The following is a 25,400-nucleotide window of genomic DNA, read 5'->3' on the forward strand; positions in this document are numbered from 1 at the left end:
CGCCTGCAGACGCGGACCCAGGCCGCACTCACCTACCAGAGCGCGGGAGGCGAGCCGCCCTCACCTCCGCGGCGCCTAAGTCAAACCGCCGCCGCCAAGGCCACTCGCTCTTAAAAACATAGACAGGAAAGACAGAAAGAACAACGGCTTCAAGCAAGCAACCAGACTTTGCTTTTGTATTCCTTTTGACCCTTCGGGGCTTCCTGTTCCTCACCGCCACAACAAATTCCCACCCCGCTTCCGGCAGCACGGCCCAATCAACAGCTGCCTCCCTCCCGGAGCGCCTCGTGGAAATCCGGTGCTCCAACACCGGATGGAGGGATCTGATTGGGCCATTCACCCTTCGGCGAGGGGACTGGCCAGTTCATTCCAAGGTGGCGGGCAGAACCGCGGGATCACGTGACCCAGGCTCTGCGCTATGATTGGCTGCTGGAGAGAGAGGGCTCGCCCCCGAGGAAGGGGCGTTTCCTAGGGGACTGAGGGAGGGCCCGGGCGGTGCGAAGCGGGGGTGGGCCCTGCGCGTAATGGCAGTGCCTTGTCCTCGCGTCCATCTTTACCGCTCTCTTGGACCTGTCACAAAGGAGTCGCGCCGCTGTCGCCGTCCCCTCCCTCCGGTGGGCCCGGTAACTAGTGAAAGTCAGTGCCACAGCCCAACCTCGCTGCTCTGGGAAGCCCCTTGGGGACGTGGCCCGGGAGGGAGCCTACGGGCTAGGGACGTCTATGAGGGAAGGGAACAACCGCTAGAGCCCGGGTCGGAGAGACCGGACTGGGGCCGCGGCCGGCTCCGAGCAGGAGTCTGGGAGAGGGCGGCGCTGGGCAGAGCCTGGGAAGCAGCCGGAACGTTCTCCTCCGAGGCCCGCGCTGGAGGCGCCTGAAGCGGTTCCTGGAAGAGGGTGTTCCCCTGTGGGAAATCTTGACTGGAGGAGGTCCTGGGGTCACCCTTCCGAGGAGACTGCGGCTAACCGGGCCCAGGTGAGAGGCAGGTACCCCCTGGGGCGGCTCCCGCTGTGGAGGATCGCTGGTTCTGGCTGCTCGGAGCGGAAGGGGTCGAGGGGCGCACGCCGTGGGCGGCGGCGGGAGTGGGGGGCGTCCTTCTAGCGAGTTTGCGTTTCGGTGGGAAGCAGACTTCCCCTTGGGGAGGTCTGGTGGTGCCTTGGGGTGGAGAGAGGCTGTGGAGAGTCCTGTGCCGTAGAGAGAGGCTGGAGGCGGGAGCCAGACCTAGCGGATTCTCCTACTCTGGAGGCCTGAGCTAAAAATTGGGTAAAACCCTGGGCAGGGAAGATTTCTGGGCAGCTCTTCCCATTGGAAAGCCCGAGTTCGGGATAGTAAGCGGAAACGGGAATAGCCAGGGTTCTTCCCTCTCTCTGGAGATTGACCAGGTGTCCTAGACGACTGGGCTCTGCGCCAGAGTGGGACGCGGGAGTCGTCCCACCAGCACCCCCTGCGAGCCTCCAAATTTGGCATTACTTCCTGTCTGCTGTCTGCCTCGCTTTCTCTGTTCTTACAGGAGACCTAGGTAGAGCTGCCGGGCTGAAACACTTAGATTCCGTATTATGTGGGTGTCTGAGTGAGGCTGCGTCTCCTGGAGTGTTGTACTTTGAACTTTGAAAAGTTGGCAGTGTCTGTTATTGCCCGAGGAGCGTCCTGAAGTCTCCCAGGCCCCTAACTTACCGTCTGCTTGTCCTTGGTTGAAGTGTCTTAACAGCATAATCAATGCGGTGTGTGAAAATAAGGTAGTGTAGTGGATTGCTGTTGAGAAATAGTGTTTTCTGATCTGTAAAACAGTTGGTGTAAGAGATTAGCATAAATACAGGTGTTGATTACCTATAGCCCTCTGAGAACCACGCCTTACCGAGTGCTTCAAGGGTTACAGCTTCTTAGGTGATGTTACGATATAAACTCTGATTTCAAACCCTGCTTCCTTGACATGAAGAGGTTTCCAGTTTTTTTGTTTGCCGAGTTTTAATTTACTTTCAACTTCTAATGGTACTGGTAGGAGTTAGCATTTGCTTCAGGAAATTTTTCTTCAGAAAATGTGTTCTCAATGTTGTCGGCCTGTTTCTTGTATGTACTCCTGGCGTTTGGATGGTTGCAGGTAGTGAACACTATGCTGTCTCCCTCAGTTGTAATTTGTAAATAAGCCTACGTTTTTCCATCCATAATTCTGCCTTATGGTACCCCCAGAATATAGATTACAAGGCACTTCTTTTGATTTTTCATTTTCTGCTGAATTTGCATTTCTTAGAGTGATAACTTGCCTTGTAGATCCCTGTTATTATGAGGTTACAATAATAATACAAGAACCTATGTCAAGGCTGGAGAGATGGCTCAGCAGTTAAGAGCACTGGCTGCTCTTCCAGAGGACCTGGGTTCAATTCCCAGCACCCACATGGCAGCTCACAACTGTCTGAAACTCCAGTTCCAGGGGATCTGATACCTTCACACCAATGCACATAAAATAAAGTTAAATAAGTTATTTTAAAAAAGAACATATGTCAATGTGTGACACCTCATTAGTCTTTGCTTAGTGGTGCTTATTAGAGCTGTTTTGTTAGGGCTGGTGTCCCAAAATTTTAGGGATTTACTTATTTGTTTGTTTATTTTTGAGACAAGGTCTCCTTATGTAACCCTGGCTGCCCTAGAGCTCACAGAGATCACCTGGCTCTGCCTCCAGAGTGCTGGGATTAAAGATGTGCACCCCCATATCCAGTGAGGTCACTGTTTATGATGGAGAATCACCTTGAAGGTTTTAGAATAAGACTTTCTTTGATATTCTAAAATCTGTGTAGCTTTAAAAAATTATTAGGAATTCTTTCTTTTAAAAATTGATAAGCAAATTTTAAAAAGATTTTATTTTTATTATTTTTAATTATATGTGTGTGGAAGGGAAATATGGTACATGTATGCAGGTGCCTCTGGAGCTAGATGTATCGATCCACTGGAGCTGGAGTGTTAGGCAGTTGTGAGCCTTGTCGGTGCTAGTAACAGAACTTGGGTGCTCTTAACCACAGAGCCATCTCTCCAGCCCTTATAGAAATTCTTGAAGATGGTGATCTCTATTACAAACCATTAAATGGGAATTTTTCTGTATTTTCAGGTTAGATCCTTGTAAAGTAAAACTTAATATTCACCATGAGATTCTAAGTGTAAGAGGGAAGTAGGCAGGCACCACAAATGACCAACTGAATCAGTAATCAATTTCAACCATTGTCGTCGTCTTCTTCTTCTTCTTCTTCTTCTTCTTCTTCTTCTTCTTCTTCTTCTTCTTCTTCTCCTCCTCCTCCTCCTCCTCCTCCTCCTTCTCCTCTTCCTCCTTCTCCTTCCCCTTCCCCTTCCCCTCCCCTCCTCCTCCTCTTCCTCCTCCTCCTTCTCCTCCTCCTTCTTCTTCTCCTCCTCCTCCTTCTCCTTCTCCTCTTTCTCCTTCTCTTTCTTCTTCTCCTCCTTCTCCTCCTCCTCCTCTTTCTCTTCCCCCCTCCTCCTCCTCATCTTCTTCCTCCTCCTCTTCCTCCTCCTCATTCTTCTTTTTTCCCCTCCCCCCTCCTCCTTTCTTCTTTCTTCTTCTAGCTTTTGGCATTTTTAAGGCATCTGCTATTGAGTTGGATGAATTTTTTTTCTGCTATTCAAATTTTAAAACTGGAAAACTGAATAGTCAGGAAGTAGTGAATGCCAAAACCTGGGCCACAGCCCTTAGGAAACTTTTACAACTTTTAGTGGGGCAAAAGAGTCAGTATTTTCTTCCTGGAGCTGGAGTTACAGGCACTGGTAAGCTGCACAGCATGGGTTCTGGGTCTTCTGCAAGAGCAGTGTGTGCTCTGCTGCTGAGCCACCCCTCCAGACCCTGCTCACCTGCCTTTTTTGTGTGAGCTTTTGGGAACTAGAAAATATTTGAATAGCAAGAAGTTGATGTACTCCCAGAGTTTGGTAAGGACAGACCTCAGCATGCATCTTGCCTCCTGCTTGAAATGATAGTATCCAGGCATAATACCATAGGTCCTGTACACTTCAATTAGAAGGTTTAAAATTTCCTACTCAGCAAGTGTATTATTACTCTGTAGTTTATGTTTCAGAGTTGGGTTTTTCTTACTTCTCCCTCCTAAAGAATTAAGTTTCCTCTCCTTTGTTCACTGAATGCAGTATTCTCAAAATATGACTCTTACTCCACCCTTCCTCATGGGAAATACATCTCCTTTATTTAGTTCTTATTGCTTCATCATTGTTCATAGTTACAAATGCCTATGAACTACATATTAATAACTTTCCAAGTCAATTTTTAAGGCTTGCTAAAATATTGTATTTGTAACCTCAGACTGAAGCAATTAGAATTTACTGCAGTTGGACTGGGGAGATGATTCAGTAGGCAAACACATTTGCCATAGAAGCTTGAGGACCTGAGTTCAAGTCTCCATAACCCATGCAAAGCCATGGAGTGAATGAATAATCCCAGTGTTCTTACATGGAGACAGGAGGCAGAATTGGCAAGATTTCCAAAAGCTGGCAAGCCTGGTGTTCATGACAAAACAAGAGACTGCCTCAACAAAATAGGAAGGAAGGGCCAATGTCTGAGGTGGTCCTTGACCTCCACATATATTCTGTGGCACATATGCCTCTAATCACATGTAAACATGAACATGCAAGATTTTTTTTCCAGGAGAATTTATCATAGTCTCTAGTACCTTTTTCCTCAGGTAGTCTGTCCTGTGACAGTTGGCACCAATGAAAAACTTCTCACCTATCACTAACAGAATATGGATTCCTACAGTGGTTTAATTTGGTGTAAAACATCCATATTGTCTTATTTTGGATTTCTGGTCTTTGTTGTTGTTTTCATTTAACTTTCTAGTCTTAGCTTTATCAGTTTAATTTGTAAATTCTGTTAACCTTTCACTATGTGGTTTTTAAATTTCTGAATTTTTAGAAATTTATTTTTGTTGTCTGTGTGTGCATATGTGTGTGGAAGAGAACAACTTTGTTTCCTTTCCATTCTTACATGGATTCCAGGATTTCAGGTGATCAGGCTTGTGTGGGGCCATCTCACTGGTCTGTGCTGTGAAAATTTGAGAGTGTGTTGTACTAAGTGGCTAGTGCTAATTTATAGTCTTCTAAGAACTTGCCCATGCAGAGATACTTCAGTGGGATCCAGTTCTTTTTCAACTAGAAAACTGGTAGGGCCGAAGTCTCCTAGTGGCCCTCATGTTTTATCCATAGGCTTTGTTAGGGAGTTAAGTGTATTGGCTATAGCTGTCCCTCATCCCTAACCCCAGCTCCTTTTGCCAAGAGGACATTTTTTTCATCTTTGTTTAGTACCTGATATATATTAAAGCTTTAAACATTTTGTAAATATTCTGTTTTTTAAATATTTTACAGATTTTAGAATAAATTCACCTAGGCATTTATGATTCTACCTATTAGATCTGATGGGCATACAATTGTGTGTACAATCAGGTGCTTTAGACATCATTTTAAACATATTATTAAGGAAAATTTTGCCGTTTGTGCCACTTACCATATTTGTTTACTTTTCTTAATAGCATAGAGTTTTTTCAAAAGAAAAATTATTTTCCTTAAATCTTATGTGTATTTGGATGATGTAGCAGCGTACTTCCTGTTATTGGGTCTTGTGAGATGAAATCTTCAAGCAATCAAGAATATTGCATTTGCTTTTTTCCCCTCTTCTGCAGCCATCATTAGTGCTTACCTCAGTTCTTACTTGGAATTTCCTTTTTGCATATAAGGCAGATTTTTTTTTCATATTTACAACTTAATTGAAGGCTATTTTCTGTTTGTTTTTCTATTATTCACTTTTGAAAATTCCTTGCTCTAATCAAGGCCTAAATTTTATTTTTATTATTTACTTAAATTTTTTTTTTGCCTGTGTATATATGTGTGTGTTATGCATCCCCATGTGTGTTTGCACATGGATGTGGAAACCAGAGGTTGACTGTTTCCCTTAATCACTTAAGGCAGGGTCTCTGGCTGGACCCAGAGTGAATCTGTTCAGCTAATCTAGCTAGGCAGCTTGCTGTATGGATCCTTCTGCCTCCCAAGTGCTGGGGTTGATTGTGGGTGGTCTGCCATGCTTGCCCAGCTTTTATGTGGTCTTCAGGATCCACATTCCAGTCCTTATACTTCCACAACAAGCACCCTCTGCATTCAGCCACCTTCCCGGTCACAGTTTGTTGTTGTTTTATCTTTTTTTTTTTTTTTTCCTTTTTCTGAGACAGGGTTTCTCTTTGTAGCCCTGGCTGACCAGGAACTCTCTCTTTAGACTAAACTGGACCTTGAACTCAGAGGTCTGACTTGGCCTCCTAAATTCTAGGACTAAAGGCATGTGCTACTACACCCAGCCAGTTTTATTTTTTAACTCATGTTTTAAGTGCTAAAAGGTTTTGTCTTTTCTCCTTTATGATGGGTCAGGTCAGGATCTATTCTATCATTCCTTCTGCTATAGTCTCACCTTCTTACATAAGTTTTTGACTCCATATGTTACTGCCATTGGATTAGAAAATTTAAATGTTTTAAGTGAAAATTTTCCAGGTACTCCTTCAATCCAGCCAGAAATATGACCTGATTTTCTTTAAAAAAAAAAAAAAAAAGTCCTTTCTTACACCACCCTCAGCAACAGGAGGGGAATCAGCTTGTACTTGTCCCAGTCACTTGAAGGTTACAGTCTGTGGGATAATAGTCCCCTGTATAACCTATGCCTCAAGTGTTCATCAGCACTACTGCTGACATAGTTTTGGACATTTGAGTGACATAAAAATAATTATCAAGGCTGCCATTCACTTTAGGTGTAAAGTGAAATTCCAACCAAATCCAATCTGCAGCTCTTGATATTCATGGGAGATTGGCTCCCTAGGCCTCCTGTGGATAACAAAATTTACAAATGCTCAACTTATATAAGATGGTATGATGTTTGCATATAACCTACATGCATCCTCCTTTGCACTTTAAGCCATTTCTACATTACTTACAATGCCTAGTAATTTATAAATAGTCGTTAATAGCATATTGTGTAGGGAATAATAACCCAAGAACAACCTGTCCATGTTTAGCACTTTTTTTTCTTTTTCTTTTTCTTTTTTTTTTTTTTGGTTTTACGAGACAGGGTTTCTCTGTATTGTTTTGGAGGCTGTCGTCCAGCCCGGCCTCGAACTCACAGAGATCTGCCTGCCTCTGCCTCCCAAGTGCTGGGATTAAAGGCATGCACCACCACTGCCCGGCATGTTTAGCACATTTTATTGTTAGTTTTACTTATCAATTTGACACAACCTAGATCCACTCCAGTGTCAGTGAGGAATTGCTCAGATCAAGTAGGCCAGTGGTCATGACTGTGAGGTAGTGACTTTATTATGTTAATTTATGTGGGAATATCCAGCCTAAAAGTTGGTGGCACCATTCCCTGTTCTTGGGGGGTGAGCTGACTGCATTCATGCATTCTCTGCTCTGTGTTCCTGGTTATTGATATGGTGGATCAGTTCCCTCAAGCTCCTGTCTCTGTGATGTCTTTATAATAATGGACTCTAGTCTGGAACGGTGAGCTGAAAGACATCTTTTTCTCCCCCAGTTTGCTTTTGTTGGGGTCTTTTTCATCACAGCCATAGAAAAGAAATCTAATTTTTTTTCTAAGTATCTTTTATCTATAGTTAGTGAAACCTATGGATTCAGGACCCATGGAGATAGAGGGCTATTTCAGACTTTCCCTTTTCTCCTCCAACAAAATAACAGTGCTTTAAAATTTATTAAAAATTTTCAGGAGGTCTGTGGATAGAGCTCAGTGATTAAGAGCATTGGTTGCTCTTTCAGAGGACATGGGTTCAAATCCCAGAACCTATAGTGGCTCATGGCCATCTGGAACTCCAGTTCTGAGGGATCTTCCTTCTGACCTCCTCTGGCACAGACACCCATAAACACAAAGTTCAGGTATTTTGTATTTCAACTGGCATGTGTGCTCTCAAAATAAATCTGCATTTATCTTTCTGTAGTACTAACCAATCAGTCTTGTTACTTTGTTTTCTCCATCTAACCTCAATAATTAAAGAAATTATGCGCCGGGCGGTGGTGGTGCACGCCTTTAATCCCAGCACTCGGCAGGCGGATCTCTGTGAGTTCGAGGCCAGCCTGGTCTACAGAGTGAGTTCCAGGACAGCCTCCAAAACAATACAGAGAAACCCTGTCTCGAAAAACCAAAAAAAAAAAAAAAAAAAAAAAAAAAGAAATTATGCTCTTTGGGTATCCTACAAAATATTTTCAAAGAAAAACTTACTTCTCTGTAATGTATCCTGTATTTTTCTTTTCTTCCTCTGTGGTTACTGCAAGGGCTCTGCTGGAAATGTACCTATCTTGATAGGGTTTGAAGACACAGATACATGGGTTCAACAAAACTCAGCATGTAAATACTTGAGGGTTGCACGATACATTTAAATTTAGCTTCTAAAAACATTGAGGTCTAACTAGTGATAGGTATGCTGAATTATTGGGGGTGTTCTAAAGCATGCGGTTTACTTCACACATTTTTAAAATGTAGATGGCTTGATGATGGGTACAGTGATGGACAAATTTGTGATAAAGCAAGTACAAAATGTTAATGGCAGACTAAGTGGCAAGTATATAGATACTGTTTTCAGTGAATTAGTTCATCTTTGCTGTATACTTGAAAGTGTTCATGATAAAATGTTGGCTGAGGACAATAAGAGATGTTGCTAGAAGCCATTTCTTGAGACACTATATTGAGAGAAAATCCAAAAGCATTTTCTAATGAGAAAATCACTGAAGCAGTATATAACATGGCCTTTCATGCTGTTTGGTTTAGCCTTGAGGGGTGAAGGTCTAGAAAACATCCTGTATCTTGTAACACTTTTTTGGATTGATGAGGTAAAGATCACATCAGTTGGCATTTTGGATCCAGTAACCTGTTTTCTATCCTTATGATCATTCATTTAACCAGCTTCTCCATTCTTGACAGCATTGGAAAAGGAAGTTCTTTCTATCATGTGCTTAATAACTAAATGCAAGCAAATTTTTGAAGACATGAATCACTAATTCCTGGACCATTTGCTAGAGAGGGTTAGACCAGCTGGCCAAAACCTCAGTGGTGAGTTGGCTTTGAGGGTAGAGGCTTATGTTTCTTACTGACGGTGAAACGCAGTGAGTTCCAGAACCTCACTGATTTAGCATGAAATTTACTAAGATCTACTGAGCTTGTTGTTTTCTTTTTTCCCCTCTCAGGAATTTTGAAAACTTTAAATGTGCAAATGTAATAAAAATGCCTTATTCAAAGATGTTTTTGCAAATGTTTATAATTATCATCTTGCAGCAAAATGGTATAAAATGGTTAATCGTTTAAATTGTCATTAAGATGGTAAGAAAAAGATACTAATCATTGATATTCAGTGATAAGAATTCTCTTTGACTCAGTTGAGGATTTCCCCAGGCCCAGATATAATGACCAGGGCTTTGTTCTTGTTTATGTTTATGTTTGGTCTTGAAATGGACTTCATGAGCTAATGGTGAAAAGATAATGTTGAAGTTTATAGGTGTTAAAAGTGTATTGCTTTATATAATCTTTAATCTTCTCAAACTCTGGATAATAGTACCCAAAAACAGGACATCTACTTTCTTTATGATTCTTCACAGGGTAGATCTGATGGAAAATACTATATGGATCTATTTTTACTGTTTTCACTAATTAAAGTGTTTCATTATGAAATTTTCATACATGCAGATTGGAGCCCACCCCTACCCCAACAATTTTGTAAATATGACAATTTTCTAAGGCTATCTTGGCTGTCATCTTTTCTGGAAGGAATACTGTCATATTTGTCCTCACAAGAATCACCATTCTATTCATTTTGTCCCATAATTCATTCAGTAGGTGCCAGTTTCTGTGCCAGGTACTAGTAGTGATTTCCAGACTTGGCTGCCATCAAAATTACCCAGGGAGCTTTTAAATAGTCACAGGCTTGGGCCACATCCTAGAAATGTGGATTCTTGACTCTTTGGAGTTAGTATGAGGTAAGAATTGTTACTGATTTTCCTTTTGTAAAGTGTTTCATGGTCAGATTCATTAGAGTGCAAGCCAGTGAATAGAGCAGAGCTGGGACTTGTACCCAGGTCTGTCTGACTGTGATGTCCATGCACTGTGCTTGTGCTGTAGGTGGCCTCCTGTGCAAAGGTTGTAGCTGGGGGTACTGTCTTGAAACAGTGGTCCCTGGCAAGTGGAACACATAATGCCTCTTTTCTTTAGAGAGAAAACAAAGTTGTTTGAAGTGTAATTGTTTTAGCCTTATGACCCAAATAACCAGTAGTCACAGCTTCCTTGGAATGAAAACATGTCATGGGTCGCTCCCATTTCTAAATAAGAAGCTGTGCATTTGTAGTTCTGAATGAATCAGAAGGAGTTTATACTTTGTATATGTATGCGCCATGACTATAAATCTAAAGAATATGGCCAGTTCATAAATTCTTTAAAGATGACTGCTCTAGTTTTTTCTTTGTATATAAAATTTCATGGCTTTTACCACCTACATCACAGCTGGTTATTATAGCTTTCTGTTAAGAAAAAGCCTCAGCTGGGCGGTGGTGGTGCATAGTCCCAGCACTCCCACTCAGGAGGCAGAAGCAGGCAGATCTCTGTGAGTTCAAGACCAGCCTGGTTTACAAAAGTGAGTTCCAGGACAGCCTCCAAAGCCACAGAGAAAAACCCTGTCTCGAAAAAAAAAAAAGAAAAGAAAAGAAAAGAAAAAGTCTCTAGCCAGGCGTTGTGCTACACATCCCTAATTCTAGCACTTGGGAGGCAGAGGCAGGAGGATCTCTGTGAGCTTAAGGCCAGCCTAGTCTACAGAGCAAATTCCAGGACAGCCGGAGCTATTACACAGAAAAACCTTGTCTTGAAAAACCAAATAAACAAACAAAAACATCACAATTCTCCTGCCTGATCCTCCTGAGTGCTAGAATTTCTGGCATGTGCTAATAGGCCTAGATTAGAGCATGTGTTCTTAAATGTCACTTGGTCTTTTCCAGAAATCAGCATAATTTGTAAAGCCCCTTTAACTGTGTAGAGTTATTTCTGGTTTCTTTCCCTCTGTCCTTTTAAGCACTGAAACCTCTGGATTATCTGTTCTCCAGAGGGAATTGTATGCTAGACTTCACAGTAGTGGGAATGTCATTTGACTTTTTGTGAGCCTAGTATGTGTTTTAGGTTAAAACCTATTTCCCACCGGGCGTTGGTGACGCACGCCTTTAATCCCAGCACTCGGGAGGCAGAGGCAGGTGGATCTCTGAGTTTGAGTCCAGCCTGGTCTACAAAGCGAGTTCCAGGACAGCCTCCAAGACAACACAGAGAAACCCTGTCTCAAAAAAAAAAAAAAAAAAAAAAAAAACTATTTCCAGCTAAGTCCTAACATCATATTCTTCTCTATATATTCAGTTATATCCTTTCAAGTACAAGCTTCAAATTTTAAAGGCAGCCTTACTGGTTGCCTTACTGGGGAAACCAAGAACATCTGAGAACATCTGTCCTATTACTTGGTTGAGCCTCTGCTGTCCTGGTAGTCTGGGAGCAGATAATATCTGTCTATTCCCATACCTCCATTCTCCTCTCTGGTACTAGGTATAATTATGTACACCACTATATAAATGGTGTGTGTGTACATGTATGTATATAAACATCTTATTTGGGTATTCTCTACAGGCTGCATGAAGTTATGTTGAGTCTACCTACCTTTCTGAAAGGTACAACTCTTCTTTTTGCTGACTCTTTCTTCTGGATGCTGGCCAGCACCCAAGTATGCTTTTCTGATGCTTTAGGTTTTCTAACTCTTTCTCAAAGACCCCCCCCCCCACCTCATTGCTGATCTCTATGCTGGTATAATTCAAATGGCATGCTTTTTTTTTTTTCCTTCTCCATTCTTTCCCCCAAAGTAGCCACTGAGATTTACGGGTTGCCTGCCCTTCTTTTAAACTCTAATAAAATTTCCCTCAAACCTTAAAGAAAAAAAATTCTCATCTCCTTTTTTTTTGTTTCTGTTGGGTTTTTTTTGGGGGGGGTTGTTACTGTTGTCTTATTTTGATTTATTTATTTGTTCATTAATTAATTAATTTATTTATTTATTTATTTATGGAGGTGGAGTTTCTCTGTGTAGTCCTGGCTGTCCTGGAACTCACTCTGTATTTTGAGGCTGCCCTCAAACTCAGCAATCCACCAGCCTCTGCCTCCTGAGTTAAAGACATGCTCTACCACACCTGGCCTGTTGTTGGGGGTTTTTATTTTGTTTCGCTTTTACTTTTAAATACCATCCTTTTTTCTATCTCCTACCTCCAAGACTTCTTTCCAGAACCCAATCACAGGGTTTTTGTTTTGTTTTCAGATCACCATTTATGATGGTGAGCACATTGTGTGGACGAGACCAGCCATCCATGGATTCATGGAGTGCAGGAACTGTGCCACCCCTGTTTTTAATCCTCCTAGGCTCAGTCTAGTGCTTGACAGAGAGTGCTTAGGGTGTTCCAGGCAGAGATAATCAGTACATTTTATCCTAACTTTGTAGCAACAGACTAATCATCATGAGGAACATAACTTTTCAGCATGAATTCACATTTTTCTAAACTTCTTCCTTGTATAACAGAAACATGATTTCTATAACTTCTTCCCCCTCCGTGTGTGTGTGTGTGTGTGTGTGTGTGTGTGTGTGTGTGTGTGTGTGTGTGTTGAATATGCATATGTCCTCTGTGGGACAGAGAGCAGAATGTCTTCATCTCTTGCTCTCTGTCTTACTATCTTAGGATAGAATCTTTTTACTGAACTAGGATCTACCAGGATCTGGCTCCCAATGCTATATTTACAAGCACATACTGCCATTCCCAATCTTTTAAGTGGGTGCTGAGGATTTGAACTTGGTTCCTCATGCTTGTTGAGCAAGTATTCTTATCCACTGAGCCATTTCCCCAGCCCCTGTTCTGTAAATTCTTAAGTGATGCTCCTTTGAAAATTGGTGTAGTTTCCTTCATGTATGAAAACCATTTCAGACCAGTGATGGTGGTGCACATACGTCTTTAATCTCAACACTCAGCAGGCAGAGAGTGGATCCCTGTGAGTTCAAGGCCAGCCTAATCTACAGAGCAAGTTCCAGGGCAGGCTCCAAAGTGACAGAGAAACTCTGTCTTGAAAAACCAAAAATAAAAAAAGAATAAAGAAAAAAAAACATACCTTTATTATTAGATAGAAGCTATGATATTTGTATCATAACTTTTTCAACAACAGGTATTTGTAATTACATATTTCATTTGAAAAATAATAAATTGTCCCATGTTTAATAAAGGACATTTCATTTTTTATCACAAAAGGAGCCTTTGAAAATACTGCACAAATTTGTTAAATGTATTTCTGTAGAGATAAGAACTACATATATGGTTTTTAAACATTGATTAGAACTCCTGTGGCTTACAAGGATATGGTTTGGCAGTCTGTCTTCTTTAAATTTAATGAATGATAAGAAGGAATTATTGGTGCTGGGGAGATGACTTAGTGGGTGGAGGAACTTTCTGTACAAGCCTAATGACCTGGATTCTATCCCCAGGACCCACATGTGGGAAAGAACTGATTTCTGGATGTTGTCCTATGGTCTCCTTATGTGTGCTGTGGCATGCACTTGTTCACACTCATACACATCACACATACAAAACAATCATGTTTATTTATTTATTTATTTTTGGTTTTTTTTTTACGAGACAGGGTTTCTCTGTATTGTTTTAGAGGCTGTCGGTCCAGCCTGGCCTCGAACTCACAGAGATCTGCCTGCCTCTGCCTCCCGAGTGCTAGGATTGAAGGCGTGCACCACCGCCCGGCTTCATGTTTATTTTTTAATTTAAAAGGAATTGTTGATTGTTAGTCCTGTTATCCAAAGATATCTTTATGGTGAGATCCTATAAAAATAACCAAGGTGATTCTTCATTGTAATCTGAGTGCTCTTAAAACCACACAAGCAAAATTTAAGTAATTGAGTGGCCAAGATCTTCTGTTAATTTCCTTTCTCTTTTCCTCTCTTGTAGAACTGCCAGTGCATGGCCAGCATTCCTGGTGGTTGATAATGTTGGAAATCAACTGTTGGACCTTCACCAGTATTCAGTTGTTAAAAATGAATAGAATGCAAGTTCAACTCCACATTATGAAAACAGTACTTGGAAAATTGAAAACTATCTAAATGATTGTCTTTGGTTGGGCTGTGTTCTTAGCAAGCAGAAGCCTTGGTCAGGGTCTGCTGGTGACTCTTGAGGAGCACATAGCCCACCTTTTGGGGACTACAGGTGCCACTACTACTATGGGTAATTCCTGTATCTGCCGAGATGACAGTGGAGCAGAAGACAGTGTTGACACCCACCAGCAACAGGCTGAAAACAGTGCAGTCCCTACTGCTGACACTAGGAGCCAACCTCGGGACCCTGTTCGGCCTCCAAGGAGAGGCCGAGGACCTCATGAACCAAGGAGAAAGAAACAAAATGTGGATGGGTTAGTGCTGGACACACTGGCAGTAATACGGACTCTTGTAGATAAGTAAGTATCTGACTTACTGTCACCACCAGTGTCATGGAAAGTGTTCTGCCAGGAATCACTTTTGGACTCCTTCCATTGATTTAGGATATATTTGCCAAGCCTTGTGCTCCTAGGCCAAGAGAGAATACTTATTTCTCTTTTGATGGTAGAGTAAATAAGGCTGGATGTTTTTACTTGCTATCATCTACTCCTGTCTGGAAAAGTTTGAATGTTTTGTACAGAAAACTCTTATTGAAAACACCATCTTTATGAGGGAGTACAGTAACCTTGGAATGCATTTGTATTACCTGCTGAAGTAGGAAATGCTTTTTTGAAGATTGATTGTTGTGCTTGACGGTTTGTTCTGCTGATGAGTAGCTTACCAAGAGTATGGTGCATGCAACTTCTGTGCAAAGAGAGTTTTACCTCTCTTTCCTATTTTATTATTTACTTAGCATGTTAGACCCATTGGGGCAAATTGTAAGTTGAAACGGCAGGGAACACCTGGGCCTGTGATCTCTTTCTCCTGCTTTGTCTGAAAGCAAAACCTCAGTTTAAATGACAGTGAAATTAAAGGATGTTGTTCAAATTGGAAAGAAGGTCAGTTTAAAGTTGTTTAGTAAGTGCCCAAGTTTTAGACCATGAACTACCTAGATTCATATTCTAGCTCATTGCTAATTTTATGACATTGAGCAAGGTGCTTCTCTAGTCCTTTTTGTTTGTTTGTTTGTGTTTGTGTTTGTTTTTTCTAGTTTTTCTGAGGGAGGGTTTCTCTGTGGCTTTGGAGCCCATCCTGGAACTCACTCTGTAGACCAGGCTGGTCTTGAACTCACAAAGATCCGCCTGCCTCTGCCTCCCAAGTGCTGGGATTAAAGGCGTGCTCCACCACCACCTGGCTTCTACTCTTTTTTTTTAATAAGAATTGTTATTCTTGGGGCTGGAGAGATGGCTCAGCAGTTAAGAGCACTGGCTGCTCTTTTCAAGGACCCAGGTTCAGTACCCAGCACCCACATGGCAGCTCATAACTGTCTGTGACTCCAGTTCCAGAGGATCTGGCACCTTCACACAGATATACATGCAGACAGAACACCAGTGCACAAAAAACAAGTAAATTTTCTTTTACAAACACAATAATTAAAAAAAAAAGAGTTAGTGCTGGGTGATGGTGGTGCACACTTTTAATCCCAGCACTTGGGAGGAAGAGGCAACCGGATCTCTGTGAGTTCCAGACCAGCCTGGTCTACAGAGTTAGTTCTAGGGCAACCATGGATACACAGAGAAACCCTCTCTTGAAAAACAAAACAAAATTATGACTATTCTTGTATAGTTTGTATAAATGGTCTAATATGGTGCTTTGTATTAGAAAAAAAATGCTCAAAGGATAGCAGTCATTTTGAGCTTTTTTTCCTTTAAGCCCTGATAGAAAATTTCTAAGCGCTTAATAGTCACACTAATAAAAGCAGTTTTGTTTAGTTCTTTAAAAATGATAAAGAAAAAAAAACACTGTGCACTTAAAGTATACAAACAAATCCTTAGAGCTAAATTAGAGTCTTCCACACAATACTAAAGTATTTGTTAATCTCCAAGAATAATGATATTGGGGGATAGGGATATTTCCCAGTGGTTAGAGTACTTGACGAATATCCATTAAGCTCTTAGCTAGATTCTACCTCCAGAAGCACATACACACAGAGAAGACGAGTCTTTCTTTTAAAAGTTATTCTTTGTATTGTATAATCATAGTGGAAAATTATCCTTTCCAAATAAGGAAGTTAACCACAACAATGTTAATTAAGCACTTTGAAAAAAAAAAAAACAGGTGCAGAGTATATTTTGCTGCATTTTAAAGACAAGGCTCTAAAGGAACAATGTAGAAGCCTTAGTTCCAGGTTCCAAGCAAATATTACAGATTTTAAGTGTCCTTGTTAATCAAGCTTTTAATTCACATAGGAGAAGCAAGTGTGCCTTTAATCTCAGCAGAGGCAGGTGAATCTCTGAGTTAAAGGCCAGCCTGGTCTACACAGCAGGTTCCAGGACAGCCAGGGTTACAAAGAGCAACTCAAAAAAAAAAAAAAAAAAAAAACCACACACACACACACAGAGAGGGGGAGGTAAGTACTATATGCCTCAGTAACAAGGTGACTTTTACTTAAACTTGTCTCTGTCTCTGGAATGATAAGTATGATTTCTAAGACTGAAAAAATAAAGCAGGCCTTGAACTTGCAATCTTTTTGTCTTGGCCTCCAAATTACCTGGATTACAAGTGTGACCTAACTTTATAGTTTAATTTTATTACTTTTTATTATTGTGTGTGACGTGCCCATGCATGCGCGCACGTGTGTGTGTGTGTGTGTGTGTGTGTGTGTGTGTGTGTGTGTGTGTGTGTGTGTGTGTGTGTCAGTACAGGCACATGCTTGCTATAGACATGGATGTGGCAGTCAAAGGACATCTGGGCTATCTGGCCCCTCTACCTGTTTGAGACCTGTCTCTTTTGCTGTCCTCACTGCAAGCACCAGGTGAACTGACCTGCAGACTTGGAGGACTTCTGTGTCTGCCTCTCATCTTGCTGTAGAAGCTCTGGGATTGCTACACCAGACTTTTATGTGGGTTCTGGAGACTGAAACTCAGGCCCTTACCCTCATGCTTTACCCGCAGAGCCATCTCCCCAGCCCTGTGGCTTGATTCAGACGATACTAAAGGATAATTTTATAACTTAGATCTTGAGGTTGTCAAGAGGAAATATGAACGAGAATTATGACGTACAGGACAAAGGGATGTAGCAAGAATATATCTAGGGGGCTGGAGAGATGGCTCAGAGGATAAGAGCTCTGCCTGCTCTTCCAGAGGTCCAGAGTTCAATTCCCAGCAACCACATGATGTCTCACAACCATCTGTAATGAGATTTGGTGTCTTCTCTGGCCTGCAGGTATACATGTAGGCAGAACACTGTATAATAATAATTAATAATAAAAATAATAAAAGAATATATCTAAACCCGTTACAGATGCAGGTGCGGCAGTTACCAAACAGTCTCTTCATTGTCTGTTCTTGACTATTTGCTTGGGAAGAAATGCAACAGATATGAGAAGACAGCAGGGGCCCAGTGCCTTAGAAAGGGGTGCTTTGTTTGGAAGAGACGTTTTATGCTGTTGGTTACTAGTTCTCCACAGCTTTTTTTTTTTAATAAATTGCCTAATTGCAGCATGTCTTTATACCCAGGTTTCTTCTTGTGGCTGTCTGATTTTAATCCTTCATATTTTGTTCTTCAGTTCTGGAACTTTCTCAGCTATTTCTTTGAATAATTTCTGATATTCAAAGTGAATCCTTCAGTATTTTCCCTATATGTATATGCCTCTGCTCCCTTTTTTAGATAGGGTCTTACTGTGTAGCTTAAGCTGGCCTCAAACTCAGGATTTTCTCCCTACCTCAGTCTCTTGAATGCCAGAGTACAGGGCTTGTAGAACCATACATGTCTGCCAATGTTCTCTTCAAATTCACTCAGTTTCTTTCTGACATACCTGGATTCCTTTTTTTTTTCCTTTTTCATGTCTGCTTCTTGGCCTTTGACTGTTTGGTTTTCATGCCCTTCTTATAGTTGTTGATCCTACAAATAAACTTATTTTAAAATCATTTTAAAGTTCTTATTTGCTTATTTTGAGTAGTGACTCAGATTGTTGGTGATCTTAATGCTAGTTTCTTTTAATGTGTTTGGAAATTTAATTTATAGACTCCTTTTTTTCTCTCTTTTCTGAGAAAAGGTCTCACTGTGTAGGTGGGCAGGCCACACTGAGATCTTCCTGCTTTAGCTTCTTAAACTGCTCAGTTACATACATGCATGTGTCGTGGATGATACCCAGCTGCAGATTTCCTCGTGGGTTTTTTCTCACTTGTATATATGCGGTTCTGTCATGCTGATAAGCTCCCCCAGTCTCGAAGTAAACCTAATTGAAATTGGTAGTTCTGAGTTTCCAACTCTGTAAAAAGCTAGAACTTACAGCATACATTTTGTTTGACCCTTTTATTTTTCTTTAATTTGTCACTGGAGATTTGTACTTTATGCCACTTGTATCTCTAATTATCCTCTAGCTTTCTTTTTTTTTTTGTTTTTCGAGACAGGGTTTCTCTATGGCTTTGGAAGCTGTCCTGGAACTAGCTCTTGTAGACCAGGCTGGCCTCGAACTCACAGAGATCCGCCTGCCTCTGCCTCCCGAGTGCTGGGATTAAAGGCGTGCGCCACCAACGCCCGGCTTTCCTCTAGCTTTCTTAACTCCTTCCATTGAGAGGGATCTGTGCTCCAGATGTACTTTGTGCAACTTTTCCTGCCCTTCTGTAGATGGAACTTTTGTCCTATTACCTAGCGATTTGAGCTTCCTTAGTGCTCTGTCCAGTTCACAACCTACAGCTCAAAAACCCTCTGGCATCCATTCCGTCTACCACAAGTCTGCTCTGCTTCTGCCTCATTGGACATGTATCTTCTTTGAGCAGAGGGATGTGTTTGTGTACCTCCACATAGAATAGCAATACTCCTTTTCCTTGTTGGTTGCTGACTCTGTTGCATTTTATAATTTTTTCTCCTCTTCCTTAATTTTATTTTTATCATCACCCACCTCCATATAACAGTAGGTTATATATTCTAGTGTTCCAGTTTCAAGCTTACATTTACTTGCATCTATATCAGAAGAATATAAAGAAAGGTTAGGGTAGATTTTGAAAATGTATGTAATCAATTTAATTATACAAACCTGCTTAAATATGTTTTCTCTCAATATTATGTTTGAGGTCTGTATTGCTATATGTAAATCTATACCTGCTTCTGGCTGCTACAGAGTATTCCTTTGTATGCTTGAGAGTCTCAGTCTCTCTCTCTCTCTCTCTCTCTCTCTCTCTCCTCCCTCTCTCTCTCTCTCTCTCTCTCTCTCTCTCTCTCTCTCTCTCTCTCTCTCTCTCTGTTTTTCAAGACATGGTTTCTCTTTGTAGCCTTGGTTGTCCTGGAACTCACTCTAAAGACCAGGCTGACCTTAATCTCAGAGATCTGCCTGCCTTTGCCTCCCAAGCATTGGGATTAAAGGCATAAGCCACCATGCCTGACTGCTTGAAAGTCTTCAAAGTACCATATTTGTCCTGTATTTTCATGTGGTAATAGTTAAAATTTGCAAAATTCTTATTGCAAATACCCTGTGATAAATACCAAGAATATACATTTATGTGTAGACCTATGTAAAGGTTTCTCTAAAGATGTTAGGTATATGCATATTTGACTTTATTATTGGCATGCTGTCTATGGGAATATATGCAATTAGTTATATTGTTTGTTTTCTGTTGAGACAAGAGCTCCTGTCTCTCTTTGTAACCCATGTTGGCCTTTGAATTCAGGATCTTCTGTCTCAGCCTCCTGAGTACTGAGCTTACAGGCATGTGCTACCATGTTCCATTTAAAACATCTGTTTATTTGTGTTGTGGGGCATGGGTGCTCCTGGGATATGATGTACATTTGGAAGACAGAGGATAACTTTTGAGGGTGATCTGGGGGTGGAACTCAGGTTATAAGGTTTGCTCAGCAGGCATCTTCACCCACTGAACCATCTCACTGCCCCTAAAACATCTTTTAAGTAATAATTAACCCATCTTGTGAACAGAAGTATGCCAAACAGCAAACACCTAATGAACATCTGAGATAAATATAGTAATTTCCTTATCTCAAAGTTGTTCTAAGGATTAAATGATTTAAGACAATAGTTCTCATATTGTTTGTTTGCATGTTTTTTTCCATAGTAGGAAACAGAAATCCAGGGCTGAAGAGATGTCTCAGTGAGTAAACTGCTTGCTGCACAGCACGAGGACCATTACCTGGCAAGCTGAGCAACCTGAGTTCTGGATCCCCTGCACCCATGAAAAAGCTGGATGCAGCTGTAACCCTGGCACTGGGAGAGTGGCAGCAGGTGGATCCCAGGGGTGCTCACTGGCCATCCAGTACAGCTAAAATTGTGAGCTCCAGGTTCACTGAGAGACACTGTCAAAAAAAATAAGGTGGAGAATAAAAGAGGATGCCATCCATCTCTGCCTACACACACACACACACACACACACACACACACTGCACATGCACACACCCACATGCATAAAGAAAACAAATCTAAAACTTGTAAACAAAAGGTGAGTCCTTAAGCATTTTGAATTATCATTGTTTGGTGGAAAATGTTTCAGCACTGATGACCCCCTAAAACACTTCTTTAGAAGAATTCCTGGAGTGACATTATAAAAACCCATTAGACATTTAATTCCATTTTAGAGAAGTATGTACATTACTAAATAATTCTTCTTGCTTTCATTTTTGGATTCCTTTGTTACTATTTTATGAAGTTTAAACAAATAGTGCTGTTTTTTCAGAATAAATCTTGTAAGTACAGTGTATCTGTAGGCCTTTGATCCCCCCTCCTAACATCTGTTTAAGGTAAGTGTGAGGGAGATGCTGTTGGCCTTCCTGGCACAGTCAGCTGGCACTGGGCCTTGAGAAATAAGCTGAGAACTCTCACTAGTTTTAGTAACTTGTGTTTTTACCTCGGATAACAGTGGGGTCATGTGTGTCCCTACTTGCTCATTTTTCTTGGGAGCCATCACATATGACATACATTTGTTCTTGCGGTTGTATCTCTGGTTGTAATCTCTTTCCTTAACATTCATTCATATTAATTTCTTCCATCTATTTTGGCCCCATACTTCCAGTTTAAATTTTATTTGAACTAAATTCAAGTCTAATGTCTTTAATGTTTGTTTTTCAGTGATCAGGAACCTCCATATTCAATGATTACATTACATGAAATGGCAGAAACAGGTATTTTAAAGTTTTTATCTTTAATACTTCTTAATGAATTAAAAATAATGAAAAACTTATGACTACTTTTTTAAAGATAAAAGAGCATAAAAATGCCCATTTGTAACATAGAAAAGGTTCTGGGTGTATGGAAGTCCCCTGTAAAAGCATAATAGGAGGGCTGGAGAGATGGCTCAGAGGTTAAGGGCACTGGCTGCTCTTCCAGAGGTCCTGAGTTCAATTCCCAGCAACCACATGGTGGCTTATAACCATCTATAATGAGATCTGATGCTTTCTTCTGGCCTGCAGGCATACATGTGGGTAGAATACTGTATACATGATAAATAAATCTTATTTTTAAAAGTGTAATAGGAACCATACATTGCATCCTCAAAATTGACCTGCACGTCTCAGTGATGGTTGTCTATCATTTGAAATGGAGATAAGGAAATTTATTTTATTGGTGGGTCTTTGTACTTGTCCTGTAATGGGGAAGATAATTGTTATTCAACATCCTAAGTATCATTCTAAAATATAGTGAAGTGCTGAGTTTACATAGTTAAGTCCTATTCGACAAATGAGATGCTTAAAACTATTTTAATCATAATCCAAAAATCAAGGCCATAGCTTAAATTTTCCCCAATTAAAGATGCCTTGAGTCACCACACACCTGTAAAAGGGTTTTGGCTCCATTGTGACGACTAAGGATTAATGACAATACCCATGTCAACCTCTAGCTTCTTAAAGCCACTGCATAAAGGCCAGACGTATTTCTTGGTTAATGTGAAGTCCTTTTGTATGTTTTCATGATTCCAAAATAGTGACTCCATTACATAATCTTCTTGGTTTACCCTTAGATGAAGGATGGTTGGATGTTGTCCAGTCTTTAATTAGAGTTATTCCATTGGAAGATCCATTGGGACCAGCTGTTATAACCTTGTTACTAGACGAATGTCCATTACCCACTAAAGTAAGTTAAATTGATCTTCACAGAATTGTCATCTGTGACAACTGTGCACAGGATGAATAATCAATGAAGCATTTGATAGACTTTATATACTTGAGATCTGCATTATTGGGTAATAGCAGGAAATTTTTTATTAATAAAGTGCTATACTCTCTATTAATAGGTTTGGTTCAGTGTTTTTTTTTTTAATGTTTAAAGTAGAAACATTTGTATCTGCAAGGATAGTCTTGGCTTGAAAACTAGAAGAAAATGAGCTGATTTTATCTGTCTCTGAGCAACTTCTTCATAACAAAGATTTTCTACTAAGAGGAAAAGCACTCTACTGAAAGCCCTTTGAGTCTTACTTAAGCACATTAGAGGTTTGCACACCCCAGTTTATGATCTAACTAGGACACAAATGTAAATTTTTCATTGTTTTGACTTCTACCTTCTACAGGCTGCCTCCATGCACATGTTTTGTTTTGTTCGAGACAGGGTCTCACTATGTAGCCGTAAAGGCCTGGAACTCACTTTGTAGACCAGGCCTCAAACTCATAGAATTCTGCCTGAGTGCTGGATTAAAGGCATGCATCATCACACCCATATATACTTTTAAAAATTTGGATTCTGATATATTTTCTTTGTGTTGAAGCCTCAGATGCTTGAACTCTCTAATAGGAAAACATGAACAGAGAAAATTGTCTTTAGCCTGGTCATAGTATGCCTACAACAGTTTCCATTTTTGTCTTAAAAGTTGGTAGGATTTGTTCTTGCCTGATACAGCTTTTAGTAAAGCAAACATGGTTGTACACACCTATAATTCTAGTACTCAGCAGGTAAAAGTAGGAATTCCAGGAGTCTAAGGAAAGCCTTGGTGCCTTGGCTATGTAGTAGGTTGGAGTACATGAATCCCTGTCTTTAAAATATAAATAGCCATGGGGTGATAGTGCACACCTTTAATCCCAGTACTCAGGAGGCAGAGACATGTGAATCTCTGTGAGTTCGAGGCTAGCCTGGTCTACAGAGATAGTTCTAAGACAGCTGAGGCTACACAAACCCATCTCAAAAAACTAAAATAAATAAATGGGTAAGGTGACTCATGCATGTAATCCCAGCATTTGGAAAGCTAACATAGAGGATTGCATGATCTCAAGGGCATCTTGGACTATATAGGGAATTACAGGCCAGCCTGAGCTAGACTGAGTCCTTGTCTTGAGGGGAAAAGTAGCTTTTTATTCAATATCACTAGGTCATAGTTATTTTTGGTTTTTATGTTTTGGGGTTTGTTGTTTTAAGTCAGAGTCTCACTCTGTGTGTTTGGTTTCCTTTTGAGACAGTCTTGCTGTAACATAGGCTGGTCTTGAGTAGCTCAGTTTAGCTTTGATGTTACAATCTTCATGCCTCAGCCTCCTGAGTGCAGAGATTTTAGGTATGTTCCACCATGACCAAGTTACTGTGGTTAATCATATTGGCATTGGAATGGGTTTGGTCTGGTTAATTATTGAAGAGTATATATATTATAAACTGGAGTGGTAGTACACACCTATAATGCCAGCACTCAGAAAGCTGAGGCAGGAAGATTGCTACAAGTTCAAGACCAGCCTGGGCTACATAGTGAGTTCCTGGATGATTTTGGTATATGTGGCTACATGTATGGCTGTTTATACCAAGACTCCATCTCAAAAAAAACAAAAGTATAAAATATGTATTTTCTATAACTAGTGCGTTTTGAATAAAATGAAATCTGGCATTAAGAAAACTTAAGGTTGATCAGATATTTCCATCAATAATGATACCGTTGGAGTAATTTTATAATTTTATGTGATCATTCCAAGTTCATTGAATACCTTTTTATAGTTTTGTATCCAGGAATTCCCTTGGGAAAATAACTGCAGAGTATATATTCATCAAATCTATTTGTAATTTTTTTATAGGATGCACTCCAGAAATTGACAGAAATTCTCAATTTAAATGGAGAAGTAGCATGCCAGGACTCAGGCCACCCGGCCAAACATAGAAACACATCCGCAGTCCTGGGCTGCTTGGCTGAGAAGCTAGCAGGTAACTCTAGCACACGCCTCCCAAAATTCTTAATTGTTTGACATTGAGACATCTGTACTGCAGACCTTTGGGCATCCTGTTACAGCAGCGAGAAGCTGAGTGTGGTGGCATACCTATTACCACGGCACTGTAAGCCAACTTGGCCAAGAGCTCAGGGCCAGCCTCCCTGCATAGTGAGCTAGAGGCCAGCCAGAACTATGGGAGACCCTTTTTCAAAACAAAGAAAAAATAAAAAAGGATGAACAGAAATGAACTAAAAGAAAGAAAATTACTTAAAAGATACAGTTAAATTAAATCTAATTTAACTTTGTTTATTTTCTCAGAGAAATTTAAGATAAATTTGTCATATTTATTTGCTTAAGACATGGAAAAGGCTAAGTTTAGTGTGACAAATAATTATTATATGCATTTATAGTAATGAATATTACCCATTTTAGGAATATTAACAGTAAATCACATGAGATATCTCAGCACTTACTATATATATAGTGGGAGAAATAATGGATTGAAAAATTAGGTCATGTGAGTGTTGGTCCAGACTATCATATCCCAGGAGTCCTGGAACCAGTCTCTTCATGGTGGACTCAGTTTCAAAGCTGTGAAATGGGGATGGTGATAGGAACAGTTTGAGGGAGGAGGCCTGAGTAGTGTGCATCAGAGCACAGAATTCAAGCAAAATAATTTGGTTGTTGTTAGTTCCTGATTTAAAATAGCGTGACACTTTTAATTATGCTCAGTGTTTGCTGTGTTTGTCTAGGTCCTGCAAGCATAGGTTTACTTAGCCCAGGAATACTGGAATACTTGCTACAGTGTCTGGTAAGTAAGACATCAAAGCTGATTATTCTATTCATACAGATTGTCTGTTTTTCCGAAATCACGACTAGCATAGTCCCTGGTGCAAAGGATAGGGTGAGTTGTAAATTTTATGTATAGGTGTTTTCTGGGTGTTTATCACTTCCTATGTTTAGAGACAGAAGAGAGAGAGGTGGGAATTTATTATAAGCAAATAACAATTGAGTTTGGTCTAGTTTTAAATTTAGTCATAAGATAGCTGC

At 40.6% G+C, this 25,400-nt stretch overlaps 2 protein-coding genes across 4 annotated transcripts in view; one reads left to right on the top strand and one right to left on the bottom strand.

Moving 5' to 3' along the window:
* Positions 1-354, bottom strand: part of Psme3ip1 (proteasome activator subunit 3 interacting protein 1) — a 30,914-nt gene extending 30,560 nt beyond the window's left edge. Inside the window, exon 1 of one of the 2 annotated variants that reach the window (XM_021232138.2) lies at positions 37-354. The gene's annotated coding sequence lies outside the window, so the exon portion shown is untranslated. Of the gene's footprint in view, positions 1-32 lie in introns of both variants that reach the window. The other variant, XM_005078611.4, reaches the window with a different exon arrangement.
* Positions 355-517: 163 nt separating this feature from the next.
* The window catches only part of Rspry1 (ring finger and SPRY domain containing 1), a 51,843-nt gene continuing 26,960 nt past the window's right edge, over positions 518-25,400 (top strand). Inside the window, exons 1-6 of one of the 2 annotated variants that reach the window (XM_005078612.4) lie at positions 518-636; positions 14,047-14,548; positions 21,307-21,359; positions 22,196-22,308; positions 24,219-24,345; positions 25,103-25,161. In XM_005078612.4, coding sequence (XP_005078669.1) covers positions 14,199-14,548; positions 21,307-21,359; positions 22,196-22,308; positions 24,219-24,345; positions 25,103-25,161 — 702 coding nt within the window. In that variant the 5' untranslated portion in view covers positions 518-636; positions 14,047-14,198. Of the gene's footprint in view, positions 973-14,046; positions 14,549-21,306; positions 21,360-22,195; positions 22,309-24,218; positions 24,346-25,102; positions 25,162-25,400 lie in introns of both variants that reach the window. The other variant, XM_013119499.3, reaches the window with a different exon arrangement.

This window comes from Mesocricetus auratus, unplaced genomic scaffold (assembly GCF_017639785.1).
Source record: "Mesocricetus auratus isolate SY011 unplaced genomic scaffold, BCM_Maur_2.0 Super-Scaffold_100714, whole genome shotgun sequence".
Lineage (NCBI taxonomy): Eukaryota > Metazoa > Chordata > Mammalia > Rodentia > Cricetidae > Mesocricetus > Mesocricetus auratus.